At 36.1% G+C, this 13,377-nt stretch overlaps 1 protein-coding gene and 1 long non-coding RNA gene across 2 annotated transcripts in view; both read left to right on the forward strand.

Annotated features, from left to right (window-relative positions):
• The first annotated feature begins 2,408 nt into the window (after positions 1 to 2,408).
• calcr (calcitonin receptor) overlaps positions 2,409 to 13,377 on the forward strand; it is a 69,230-nt gene continuing 58,261 nt past the window's right edge. The window contains exon 1 of the mRNA XM_082187089.1: positions 2,409 to 2,698. Within this exon, the coding sequence (XP_082043215.1) occupies positions 2,693 to 2,698 (6 nt within the window). The 5' untranslated portion in view covers positions 2,409 to 2,692. The remainder of the gene's footprint in view (positions 2,699 to 13,377) is intronic.
• LOC309511796 lies at positions 7,056 to 13,184 on the forward strand. Its single transcript, XR_014210761.1, has 4 exons — positions 7,056 to 7,802; positions 8,264 to 8,415; positions 10,059 to 10,148; positions 11,642 to 13,184. It is a non-coding gene; the product is annotated as an uncharacterized lncRNA (long non-coding RNA).

Here is a 13,377-nt window from a genome sequence, read left to right on the forward strand (position 1 = left end):
TTTCATAACCTATGTACATTTTTAATGTTTTAAAATGATTAACTTTCTACTTCCCCCTTTTGTTATTGCACATGGCAAGGCACTTTTACTTCTAAAGCACATTTAAATCAGCCACTGCAGACCAAAGTGCTGTACAATCTAACAAAATTAGACTATAAAATAAATAAACTGACAAGAAAACTAAATTTAATAAGACTACATTGATCCAAATGTCAGAAAAAAAAAAAAAAAAAAAGTTTTCAGTGAGGTTTTAAAACTATCAACATCGGAAGACAGCCTAATGTGTCCTGGCAAATCATTCCACAGGCATGGAGCAGCGACAGAAAAGGCACGATCACCTTTTAACTTCAAACGAGACCTTGGCACAGTCAGCATCAACCTGTTGGAAGACCTTAGAACATTTCCTGTGGAGAAGATCTGTAATGTATTGTGGAGCCTGTCTGTTTAACCCCTTAGAATACACAATGGAACCTTAAATGTATCACGATATCTGACCGGCAACCAGTGAAGTGAAGCCAGAACAGGCCAAATATGTTCCTTCTTTCTAGTTCCAGTAAGAAGCCCGGCAGCAGCGTTTTGTAGCACTGTTCAGGAAAGTGTTGTGGTGTTTGTTGTTAATGAGTGTTGTGGGAGAAAAAAAGAATAATTTGACCTTTAACCTAAAATCTAAAAATATTTGTAAGCCATATTTATGTGTTTGAAACTTTTAGATTTTGACATAATAAAAAAAATTAAATAATTGTATAATTCAATAGGCAATGAACAAGATGTAAGTATTTATTTCATGTTGGCTACTTGCAATCCACATTGTTATTGTGCTTTCTAATAAACACTTATATGCAATAGCCAACTTGAAGATGGACATCTTTGACTGTTGCGCGTCGTCTCTCTGATTTATTTGGCCAATTGTTGAACCACTGTAGCTATCGGCCAGTAGGACTATTGTTAGTCAGCAGGTTTTAGTAAACCGCTGATGAGGTAGGCCTAATTATAACTATTAAATAAAACTCTACAGCGAAATTAAGTCCCGAAAACTTAGGCAGCTGACTTGTTGGCTCGCTGCATTCTCAGGCAAAGACTTTGTAGGTAGTGTTTGCACGTGAAGGGACCTCATGAGGCAGCGTTCAGATGCCATCTTTATTTTCTTTTATATATTTTTTTTAGCTCAACTGTCACAGAATGGGAAGCCCAGAATTGAGGGATATCAAATGCAGCCAAAGTATATAAACATATGCCTCATTAGTGTATGTTTATGGGCTGCTATACATAAGCTGAGAACACAGTACATTGAGCTTCCACAAGAACCAATGAGGTTTGTTCTCGTGCGTCAAGCAGGTTCGGGTGTGCTTCTATTTATGTTCACTGATCAATGTTAAAATGTGAATAAAAGCCTAAATTAAATCTGTTCATCATGGTGGTGGTGGTGGCGGCGCAATGGATAAGACACATGCCTTTGGTGTGAGAGACCCGGGTTCGAATCCACTGTGAGACACCAATGTGTCCCTGAGCAAGACACTTAACCCCTAGTTGCTCCAGAGGCGTGCGACCTCTGTGTTGCATATATAGCAATTGTAAGTCGCTTTGGATAAAAGCGTCAGCTAAATGAATAAATGTAAATGTATTAAGCGACCGTGTCTCTTCAGAAAATTTGGACTAAACCGCTCAATTCATATGGATTAGTTTTACAATCTCTTTATGAACTTTTTGAAGCATCACAGTGGTAGTTGCGTAGCTGTCAAGCTCTCAGATTTCATCATAAAGATCTTCATTTGTGTTCCGGAGATGAATGAAAGTCTTACGGTTTTGGAACGACATGAGGGCGAGTAATTACTGACAGAATTTTTGGGTGAACTATCCCTTTAAGGGTATTTATTCTTTTACCTAATTATAAGCTATATTTGTTTCAACTAACTACATTTCAGAAACCACAGATGGAACAGAAGTCGCGTTCTAATCAGGAAATGGCCTGACCATAACAACAGTTCAGCACTGGAGCGTTCTCCATCAGGATCGGTTTTAGAAACTGCACTGACAAATCACAAGTTCGCAGGCTAATATGTATCACGTTATTGTAGTTTTTTTTCTTTAAAAAAAATCTTTCACAAATATATCAAAAACTTTAGTGCGTTGTTTAGGTAGGTTATGGTTTGGGCAGCAACAGAAAAGCCCCCGAATAATTCTCACACTGTGTGAATATATGTCTATTATTACGCTATAACTTCGAAACGACAGCACATTCTATGAATGGAAGGTTTTTTGTTTTGTTTTTTTCAAGATTCTTTGATGAATAGCCTATGGGTATCAAAATGCTGTCTATGAAGGCAGCTCACTAGGTTTTGAAACACAGCCTAAATGTGTGTTTGAGCGTGCTGGAGCCCGCTGTCAGTAATTCTAGGAGGAGCCCACGCGCTCCACATGCTCGGCTCGAGATGAGCGGCTGTTAGATGCACTTGGATTACCAGCTGCTGAACTGAAACAACGTCTCGCTCTCAAAAAAATAAAAAAAATATGTAAAACTGTGACGTTTCTGATTACACGTCTTTTTAACGAGTGGATATTCTCCTCAGACGGAGATAAAAAACACCAGATGCAGTAACAGCATCACTTATTTTTAGTCCCAGACGATGGAATTCAGTTTGAGAAACCCAGTGTGAGAAAGTGAAGTACGCACAGGATTTACATTCTCATCCACATGAAGGTAAGATGTACATTTCATTATGATGGGCGCCTATTGCCTAATTACCTGCAGATTATATATATATATATATATATATATATATATATATATATATTCCATTTGTAACCGATTGCATGATATGATTTCTGCGTATATGTGGTGCTTTACATTGATCTTTGATTTAGTTGTTAAATTTGTTAATGATTTGAATAATACAAATATGGAGAATGGAAAGAAAATGTTTTTTCTTTCTGAAAGATCAGTTTGCCAATAGAAATAATTGCAGAAAAAAAATTTAGATTCATAATTTCTTACTGTCACTAAAGAAAGACTGTATTGGCTGATCTTAAAGCTGTTTGAAAACATGAGTTGAGCTCTTCTGTTACCTTAGAAATTATATTGTAAGAGTGCACATGTCAGCATGGCAAGATCTATTTTATATATCTACTTTAAATATGAGGCATCCAGTCTGACAGTGACTGATATCGCTCCGGATTCTTCATAAACTGACAGTGTTTTGCAGTTCCATGCTGTGTACTGGTCTAGTTAAAGTTCCTTTGGTTATGAATATGATAACCACACCGTTTCATCATTTGTGTAGAACATTGGCTCATTATATAAACCATATACAGGAAGCAGAGCTTCTAGGTTTCTGTCTCCTTTATGGTAGGAGGATTAAATTGGATTCGCCACTGTATATTCCACTGATAGGATTAAGAGATGCTACTGGGAAAGCAAAAAAAAAAATATTATGAAACAAACCATTGCAGATGTTGTTTTTACAGTTTCATTAGTGATCTTTTAAAGAAAGTGTGCGTTGTGATGCATATGATCTTTTTTTATCTAAGTTAAACGTCACAAAAAGCACAGAAAGACACAAAGCAGCAATGATTTTTCTTTGCAGAGATAAGGATTCGACCTGTAATCAAATAGTACAAAATGCATTATTTGAGTCAGGCTGAGAGCAGAGCTAGATATGGACAGCGATTTCTAGATACCGACTGCTTTTAAAGCATGCTTGTGGGTTTCCTTTCAGATCAGCCTGACAACAAGTTCATCTCACACATGAAAACAAGGAAACCAAACATGACAGTGAATCACCATAGAGAGCGAAAACAAGCATGTTAATGTAGGACTAGTCTCAGTTCATGGGGTCATGAACATTCACTTGTTGAGCTATGCTCCTAATTCAGCTAATGGCTCATGCATTATTCATTAGTGTGTTTGGGACGGTCATATAGGCCATGTCTGCAGTGCTTCAAATATTATGAGAAGTTAATCTACCATAAAAACGATACTTGACACAGAATGGGCTTTTGTAGCGAATACAAGTAATAATCTACTTGACTATGACATCCATTGTTGTATAATTGAAGGCTTTTTTACAGTTGATTTATTGACCATGGCTAAGCATAAGCAAATGTTTGAACTTGTTAAAACAGATTATGGATTTTATAGTTCTATGCAAGAGATGAAACTGAATATAATTTAGCTTTTTCCCTTTGAATGCGGAGTGTATTTTATAATAACATAAAGTGCAGAGCTTGAAAATTAAACCCATTATCTAATTACGTTTTCTGTTTATTTTGCATTCAGTTATGAGCATCAATTGAGAATTAATGTTATACAAAACATGCATTTTAATGCGCTCTTCTTGTAGGATGTATAAAATTCGTCTTATTAAGTAGTCAGTTGATGATTTAGCTCGCAAGAGTAAATATATTCCTTAATATTATTACAGATTTCTGTTGAATAATCTCCTTAAAGGCATATAGTTCTCCCACATTTTTTGTCAGCGCTTACTCACCCTCAAGTTGTTCGCAATCTGTATGAATTTCTTACTTCTGCTGAACACAAAAGAAGATATTTTGAAGAATGCTGTAACCAGACAGTTGACGGCACCCATTGACTTCTATAGTAAAAAAAAAAAAAAATACTATGGAAGTCAATGGTTACCATCAACTCTCTGGTTGCCAACATTTTTCAAAATATCTTCTTTTGTGTTCGACAGAATAATGAAATGTATACAGGTTTGGAACAACATGAGGGTGAGTAATGAAGACAAAATTAAAATTTGTTGGGTGAACTATCCCTTTAAAAGGTTTAATGCTGCTCTCAGGTAGACTTTAAATTAATCTGGGCACGTTTGCAATACACAGGCAGGCTTATGTTCATCAATGCTTGTTCTGGCCAGTCTACACATGAGATGCGATGTACTGTATCAGTAGGTGGAGCTAAAGTACAGTCATGGGCCATACAGCGATAGAGCTGTGCACTACAGAGAGGCATTTAGACTGATAGGGATGTGTTTGGGCCATTTTAAATGCGAAACATTTAAAAGAATTATGCAAATGAATGCACTAAAGTTTGAGGTCAGTCATTTTTTTTCTGAAAAAAATTGTACTTTAATTCAGGAAAGAAGCATTAAATTGATCAAAAGTGATAGTAAAGTCATTTATACGTCACACAAGATGTCTATTATTAAATAAAAAATGTATAAAGAAATCTTTATAATAGTATATATATATATATATATATATATATATATATATATATATATATATATATATATATATATATAATATAAACTTTAAAATTTCAATTTTCCAAAGATTCCTGAAAACAATGTATCACAATTTCCACAAAATATTAAGCATATATATATATTTAACAATGATAATAAGATATGTTTCCAAATTCAGCTTTGCCACATGAATAAATTAAATTTATTTTACATTGTAATAACATTAACAATATTAAAAAAATCTTACCAACCCGAAACTTTTTAACTGTAGTGTACATTTGAAGTACGGATCTACGCTGTTCAGTGTTTCTTGTGTTTGTCTTTCTCAATACATTATAAATATTCATTAGTAATGTCTCATGCCCTATTTATCATGATTAAGTTCATTTAATGGAAGGCATTTTTTTTCCGCTCAGATATTAATTATCATGCTTGTTTAAACTGAATTGATTTGAGTATTTTTAAATGAAGCATATCACATGAACTGTAGACGCACTCGTTTTCATAAGCACTTCGGTGTGAATGAGGAACGTTCTTTACTTTTGAGCGTGAGAATTGAAGTATCTCAGAAACAGGTCCTCACAGATTAATCACATAGAGAAATCAAAATGGAACAAAATGGTTTCTAAATTAAGCCTCACAATAAGCTCTTCCTTTATGCCTGAAGTATGTCCACATGTTAACACGATTTTTTTTTGCTGCCATTTATTTACCCATTTTTGTTCACTCTCATCTTCACCAATGTTATGTGCTAAATTCGGTTAACGCAGTCTTGCTTCATTTTCGATCTGGTGGTCTTCACTGCCTGTTCTCATTTGCAGCCTATTTGGTTTTCTCTATTTTCTTGAGTGTCTCTCTGTTCACGGGAGGCTGGCCAACAGGCAAGCAGAGGTTGACAGCAGGCAATGCATGGTTGGTTTGGAGCTCTCTCTCTTTCTTTCTCCTTTTCTCTGTGTAATGGGAATGTTTGGCATCACATGGTTCTGTCTGCTCAATTCACTGCCTTTCCGTCAGTGGCGTTTCGTGATTGCTTTGCTAAAGTTATAGAATACGCAGAACAATCTTAATTGCTTTCCTGAGAAGGTGAGGTTGTTTGTCACAGGTTTGTAAGATTCACTGTCACCGAGGTTTAGACATCATGCAGTATCAGCATGTCAAGTTCTTGCCGTGCTACTTATATTAAACTATATATTTTTTATTTTATTCAAATACAATAGATTTGATAATGGCACTAATGCAACATGCCTCTTAAAGGGATAGTTCACCCAAAAATGATAATTTACTTACCCTCCAAACCGGTATGACTTTCTTTATTCTGTGGAACAAAAAAAGAAGATAATGTTGAAAAATGTCTCTGTGCTTTTTTTGTCCATACATTAAAAGTCAATGTGGTGTTTTGAAAGCCACTGCACTGTAAAAAATTATTTCCATGATTTGTTAACACAACATATTTTCTTTTGTCAAATCAACTTAGATGCACTAATGTTGTTCAGATAACAAAACATTTTAAGTTAAGGTTTATTAAACTAATGGCGTGGTGGCAATTCACTGATATAAAATAAAAACATTAGTTGATTCAACTAATAGATAGTTCACTAGACTTCTGAGTCTTAGTTTCCCCTGCGCATGCGCCGGACGCCCGGGAGACGAGTACGAGTACGACACAGACGACACTTGATTGACTTGAAGTCTTGAACGAGAGGGCGCGATTTTCTCCTCAGCTTGACAAGCTATAGCTTCTTCAGAAGCAGACGGTTTATGGTAAGTAATTTTAAAATTCAGTGTCTTAATAGACTGGTTTTCTCTAAGGGCAATGTAATTTATTTGCTAGGAAGCGAGAATTCATAAGAAGGTTTAAATCTGTAATAATTTTGCCTCAGAAATTCCAGAAGTTCCCATTGAGGTTATTTTATATAGTGTTTCTTATCTTTACAGTTTAGTAAGGCTGTTAGTGAAGCGTTTCAACCTTAAAATAATCCCGATAAATAACAATATTTTTGTTATTTTTAATTTTTGTCTTGATTGAACACGAATGCGTATTGCCCGTTTTAAAATATGCATTCAGGTTAAGTTAACGTTACATTTAAGAGAAGGAAACGGCAATAAGTAGGCTAATAGAGATTGAACTGTTAACGTTATACTTATGATTCTTAAGCAATAAGTGTTCAAATGAATCTTTTTATGTGATATTTCAGACGTGTTGAGCTTTTGAACATGTTTGCCAAGTTACACGACGTAACTTTGTAACACAGCTGAACGGGAAGGCGCCATATTCTTCTAGGCTGTTTATGGTAAGTATTAATCTCAACTGGTTTTGTCTAATATTAATTTAATGTATTTCCTAGGCGGCAAAAACTCCGAAAATGGTTTAAATTTATTATAATTCTGCATCAGAAATGTCGTCCTCTTTTTCGTTGACCCGTTTCCATTGAGTCCATTTAATATACATAACGTTAACGTTAGTGGTTTAATGTTAACGTAGTAGCTTTCACACATGAGCCTTTTATACGTTTTTTACATTTTAGAGATTATGTGTGAACGGATCCTAAACATGTTAAAGATGTGAGGAGCAGATGGCCTGCTTTATTTACCCAGAGACAGGTTAGCATTCTTTACTAAAACATGGGTTAACTGTTACTTTTGTAATACAGCATTGCCTTGCATTATAAACCATCTTTTTTAAACTACCTATTCTAAAACTTAAAACACTTATTTATTTATTTTAATCTTTAGAACCCATTTCTCAATACTTGGGTTACTTTGTCAAAACTCTTCACACAGTACGCACAACAGTGGTCTATGTGGGTTAAACTGTGGATAATTTATCACTGCTTTGGCACAAAATAAATTCAATGAATATATCTTTCAATTAATCTTTGCATGATTTCTTGTCTCTTACAGACAACCATTACCAAACCTGCAGGCCAATCTGCACGTTTACATAGGCTACTCTTTTGAAAACTGAAAAAGTGACCTCAGTATTGAGAAAATGTGTCCTAGCAATTGTTAATAAAAAAAAAAAAAACTGTAATATTCTAATTGTGGGTCTGTCATTTTACTAGATTGCTGCAAAATTTGGACGCATTGTGTCCACCGACATTAAGGCAACCTTTTTCCATGGGCTTGATGAGTAACGAGTAACGGATTTTTGCGGTTGTACCAACCCAAAGACATTGGAGAACTCAAGACCCTGATTCAGTCTCTTAAGGATGATGTGAGTATATGTTAATTTATTTTTAGAAAAATGGTTCCAGTGTCATATGCCTGATTAATTAAAATTTCCATGCAACAGCATAGGCGTGTTTCCACTATCAGGCCAAAATCGAGCATGCTAGTGCGTGCCAGGGCCAGTCGTGCTTACACTGTCACTTCCAGGGCTTGATCAGGCCTCAAATGGACTTCCTCGGGGCAAATGGCCAGAGCTTTTTGGAGGTTTTTTTATTATATAAAATAAATGTATCATGTTATTTTATCAGGCAACCAGCTAACTTCAACATTTAAGACAATTTTAGCAATTTTCAGTTCTCAAAACTCACTTTAAAGGGTTAGTTCACCCAAAAATGAAAATTCTGTCAGTAATTACTCACCCTCATGTTGTTCCAACCGCACAAGACCTTCGTTCATCTTCGGAACACAAATTAATATATTTTTGATGAAATCTGAGAGCTGATCACTCCTCCGTATAGGCTGCTAGGTGGCCCAAACTTTGTTGGCCCAGAAAAGTTATTAAAGAGATCTTTAATATAGTCCAAGTGACTACAGTGGCTCAATCTTAAGTATATCAAGCGACGAGAATACTTTTTGTGTGCAAAAACAAACAAAAATAACGACTTTATTCCATTATTCATTTCCTTCTCTCTGGGCCTCGTAGTGTTTTTGCGCTGCGCGTCTGTGTTATACGTCATCACGCATCACACACATGACCAGCGTTGGCCAATAGTGAGCCTACGTGGTGACGTGTAACACAGACGCGCTACGCAAAAACACTACGCGAACCAACTAGAGGTCCAGAGAGAAGGAAATGAATAGTGAATAAAGTAGTTATTTTTGTTTGTTTTTGCGCACAAAAAGTATTCTCGTCGCTTGATATACTTAAGATTGAGCCACTGGAGTCACTTGGACTATATTAACGATCTCTTTAATAACTTTTCTGGGCCAGCAAGTTTGGGCCACCTAGCAGCCTACGGAGGAGTCAGACAGAGCTCAGATTTCATCAAAAATATATTAATTTGTGTTCCGAAGATGAACGAAGGTCTTACGCGGTTGGAACAACATGAGGGTGAGTAATTACTGACAGAATTTTCATTTTTGGGTGAACTATCCCTTTAAGACACCAGCGAGTGTTGCGATTCGATGGAGATTCTGATCACTGTGAAGCAGATATATATTTATATGTGATGCTAAAGGCTACTTATGCTAACCATAGCGATAATAAATACACGTTTTATGTCTCTTTTTTCCCTTTCCCTTTTTTTCCCATTTGTTGATGCTCTTTTATATGAAATGATAAATACCAGTTTGATTCAGAATGATTGATAAGCACTCCTGACACAAAGTAATAAGTTAATGTCACTGTAACATTTTTATTGTAAAACATTGGTCAAATATTGATACTAGAATCTCAAGTCTTAAGTAATGGTGGGGTTGTCTGATGTTGTTCTATGGAGCCATGTTAAGGGTGGGTTTGAGGGAATCACTGCAGAGCTACTGGCCTGAAAGTGGAAAGCCTTAGTGCTTGAGGTCCGAGGCTATTGGCCCTCTCCCGGCACGCTGTTTGCCCTGGCTCGCACTGGCATGACAGTGGAAAAGTGGCTTATGACTACTAGTTTTTATTTAAAACAATGTTTTTCATTGCAGAGCTTAAACCAATCTAGAAGAGCACTTGTCCTTTTTGGGTTTCCTTACTTCCTTAAAGAGGAACCCTCCAAGTTCATCAAAATTTGTGAGGTATGTAAATATCATGTTTGTTGTAATACAATAAAGTCAGGGCTCAATGCTAAGGATTTTTTTCTACTGGCTATCACAGATACACATATCATAGTATTGATGCTTAAACAATATATTGTTCAGACCAAGAAAAGTCTATTTTTGTGTTTTAAAATATTTTATCAACACATTGCACTTTTTTGGACTGCAAAGCTAAAAGTTTTTCAGTAAAATAATTTATGTCACATTATTAGTGTCATATTTGTTTTTTTGTTTGTGTTTTTCTTATGGGGATGGGGTTTGGCCAATGACTTTTCTTTTTTTCAGGGGAGGGAGTCTACCCCATGTAGAATGTAAAGTTCTTTGGAGTAACTGAAATAATTTTAAGCTATTTTAAACCGACGTGGCCAAGACCTAGCATTATTGGTTTAAAATAATTAAAACATTAAAGAACATTTGCCATTAATTGTACTATAGATTAGGGCTGAACGATACATCGAATTTTCATCGTCATTGCGATATGAACTCGTGCAATGAACACATTGCAACAGACAGCCTGACACGATGAATAATGCCTGGTTCAGATTACAAGATTTTTGTGTCTGTTACGATAGTCACGGTGTCAGATTACACGATTTTGACTCTTGACTCGTGTCATGGACAAGAAACGTCAGACTACACGTTGCTTTCCGGCCAGTCATCGCGTGCCGTCACACGCGCACACACACACACACTCACTGTCCCTCGCTCAATCACTCACTTGCGCTCTCGCGCTGAGTCGCGCACACACACACGCTCACTCGCGCGCGCGCGCACACACACACACACTCAGTGTCCCTCGCTCACTCACTCACACACACACTCACCCGCGCACACACACACTTGCACGCACGCACACACTCGCACGCACACACTCGCTCACTGGCGCACACACACACTCACTGTTGCTCGCACTCTCACTCACTCGCGCACACTCACTCTCGTTTAAATACTCAACCCGTCGTAGAGGACCGTTAAAAAATTAAACATGCTAGTCTTTCTGTTGTGATGTCGTGAAGCATCGCAGATGCAACATAGGTTGTCGCCCACTATGACACTATACGAGATGAAACGATCGAATCTTGCGTCCCGACGCCCGTTGTCGTTTATGAATCCCCACAACACCCTACGTCAAACGGATCGTGCCAAAATCGTGTAATCTGAACCAGGCAGGTAATAAACGTTTGAGAATCACGCAAAGAACCTATTTGAGAATCACGCAAAGAACCTATTAAAGTACTAAGACATGGGAACAGTATAGCTAACATTCACATTTGAATATTTATCGCAAGTCGTATCGTCATTGCAATATTAAACAAAGTTATCGCACATCGCAGCTTTTCCTCATATCGTGCAGCCCTACTATAGATTCTATGGACTATGCAGGCTCGCCTCTGTTTAAAACTCATTCATTGTTAACCTACAAATGCTTTGCACTTTTATGATTCATAGTAATTTCCCTTTTCTCTTATTAGCCAACTGATGAGGAAGAGGTGGTGAAGGGGATGAATGTTGGACTCTTGGTGGTCACAGAGAAGAACACTGCAAAACTTCTCCCAAAGGAAATAATTGATGTGGCTGTGGTGTTAGAGGAGGAGATTGTGCTTGATGGCTTAAAGGACGTGTCAAATGCCTTTGCTGTACTAATGGGGCTTCTTTATGCTCTGGATATCACTTACCCCAAAGAGGTCAAATATACATTTGAAGTACTCCAAAAAGTGCTCATGAAAATTGGTGGCGAGGCATGTTCGCGGAATAAGGAACAAACTGTTCAGTGTTTAGTGGAAGAGGATTTTACTCTCCCCTACTCACACGCACTGACATTCTGACTTGGTGTTTTTATTCATCAACTTTGAAGACAAAATCTCTGAAACAAATATAACTCTTTGCTAGCTCTAATGAAAAGGAGAAAATCATTTTGTTCAAAGATATGCAACTTCAATGTAAGTGTTTATTTTTTATATATGCTGCATCTTTCTCACCTTTTTTACCCCTGACCTGTTTTCATGCCTGATAATTGAAGTAATCCATGTGAGTCCAGTGGATTGAGCTCAAGTTTATGAAGTGAGTGCTTTTTTTGCACAAAAAAAACGTGAATGTGCGTTGAAGATTGATAGATTAATATTTGGGTAAATATTTTTATTTTTGCACTAAGCACTCACATCGCTTCATAAACTTAAGGGTTAAACCACTGGAGTCACATGGATAACTTCTATGATGTCTTTATTACATTTCTGGGGCTTTAAAGTGGTAGTTGCATAGGCTGTCAATGAATGGACAAAAAGCTCTCAGATTTCATTAAAAATATCTTAATTTGTGTTCCAAAGACGAATTAATGTCTTACAGGTTTGGAATGACATGAGGGTGAGTAATGACAAATTTCATTTTTGGGTGAACTTACCCTTTAAATGCTGTTTGAGAAATGCTTTTTAATATTTGTTGAGATTTGTTATGAATAGTGGCCTGATATTTTGTGGTTTGCTTGTCAACAGTTTTCTTATTTCATTCACTTTATGAGGTTGTACATACTCGCATACTCCATACTTGTATTGTTTTATTGAACAGACAAAATATTGTTTTGAGCAAATGATTTTCATGTGTAATGTTCATTAAATGGGTTTTTTGTTTTTAATTCTATTGCACTTAATTCAAGCTGATGTTAATGTCATCACACTGACATTTGTTTATTCTCACACATGCTTGACATTTATAGCAGCAGCTTGTATCCTGTTGCTTTAATGTATTTTTTTCAAACAGCAGTTAATTCTCTCATAGGCCTACTAATTTATACTAAGATATACTTGTCAGACAATTCAATTAATTAATATTTTTGTGAATGTTATAATAAATGTTAAAGTTATGGTTTATTTGTGCTCTGTTATTCCAGAATTTGTTTTAACAAAAAAGCTTTTGTCATGTTAAGTTGTGTTGAAGTTGACTTAACTCATAATTTTAAGGCAACCGTGTAAACTTCTTAGTTAATTGTTACAACAAACTATATGTAGTTAAGATTACGCTGAGTTAACTCAAAATGAAGTTGACTTAACTCATAATTTTAAGGCAACCGTGTAAACTTCTTAGTTAATTGTTACAACAAACTATATGTAGTTAAGATTACGTTGAGTTAACTTAAAATAGTTTGTTCATATAATATTGAATTAAGTTGAGTGAATTTAAATTTGTAAGTTAACTTAATCCCTTTGATTGCTTG

The sequence above is a fragment of the Leuciscus leuciscus genome (assembly GCF_965113295.1).
Source record: "Leuciscus leuciscus genome assembly, chromosome: 12".
Classification (NCBI taxonomy): Eukaryota; Metazoa; Chordata; class Actinopteri; order Cypriniformes; family Leuciscidae; genus Leuciscus; species Leuciscus leuciscus.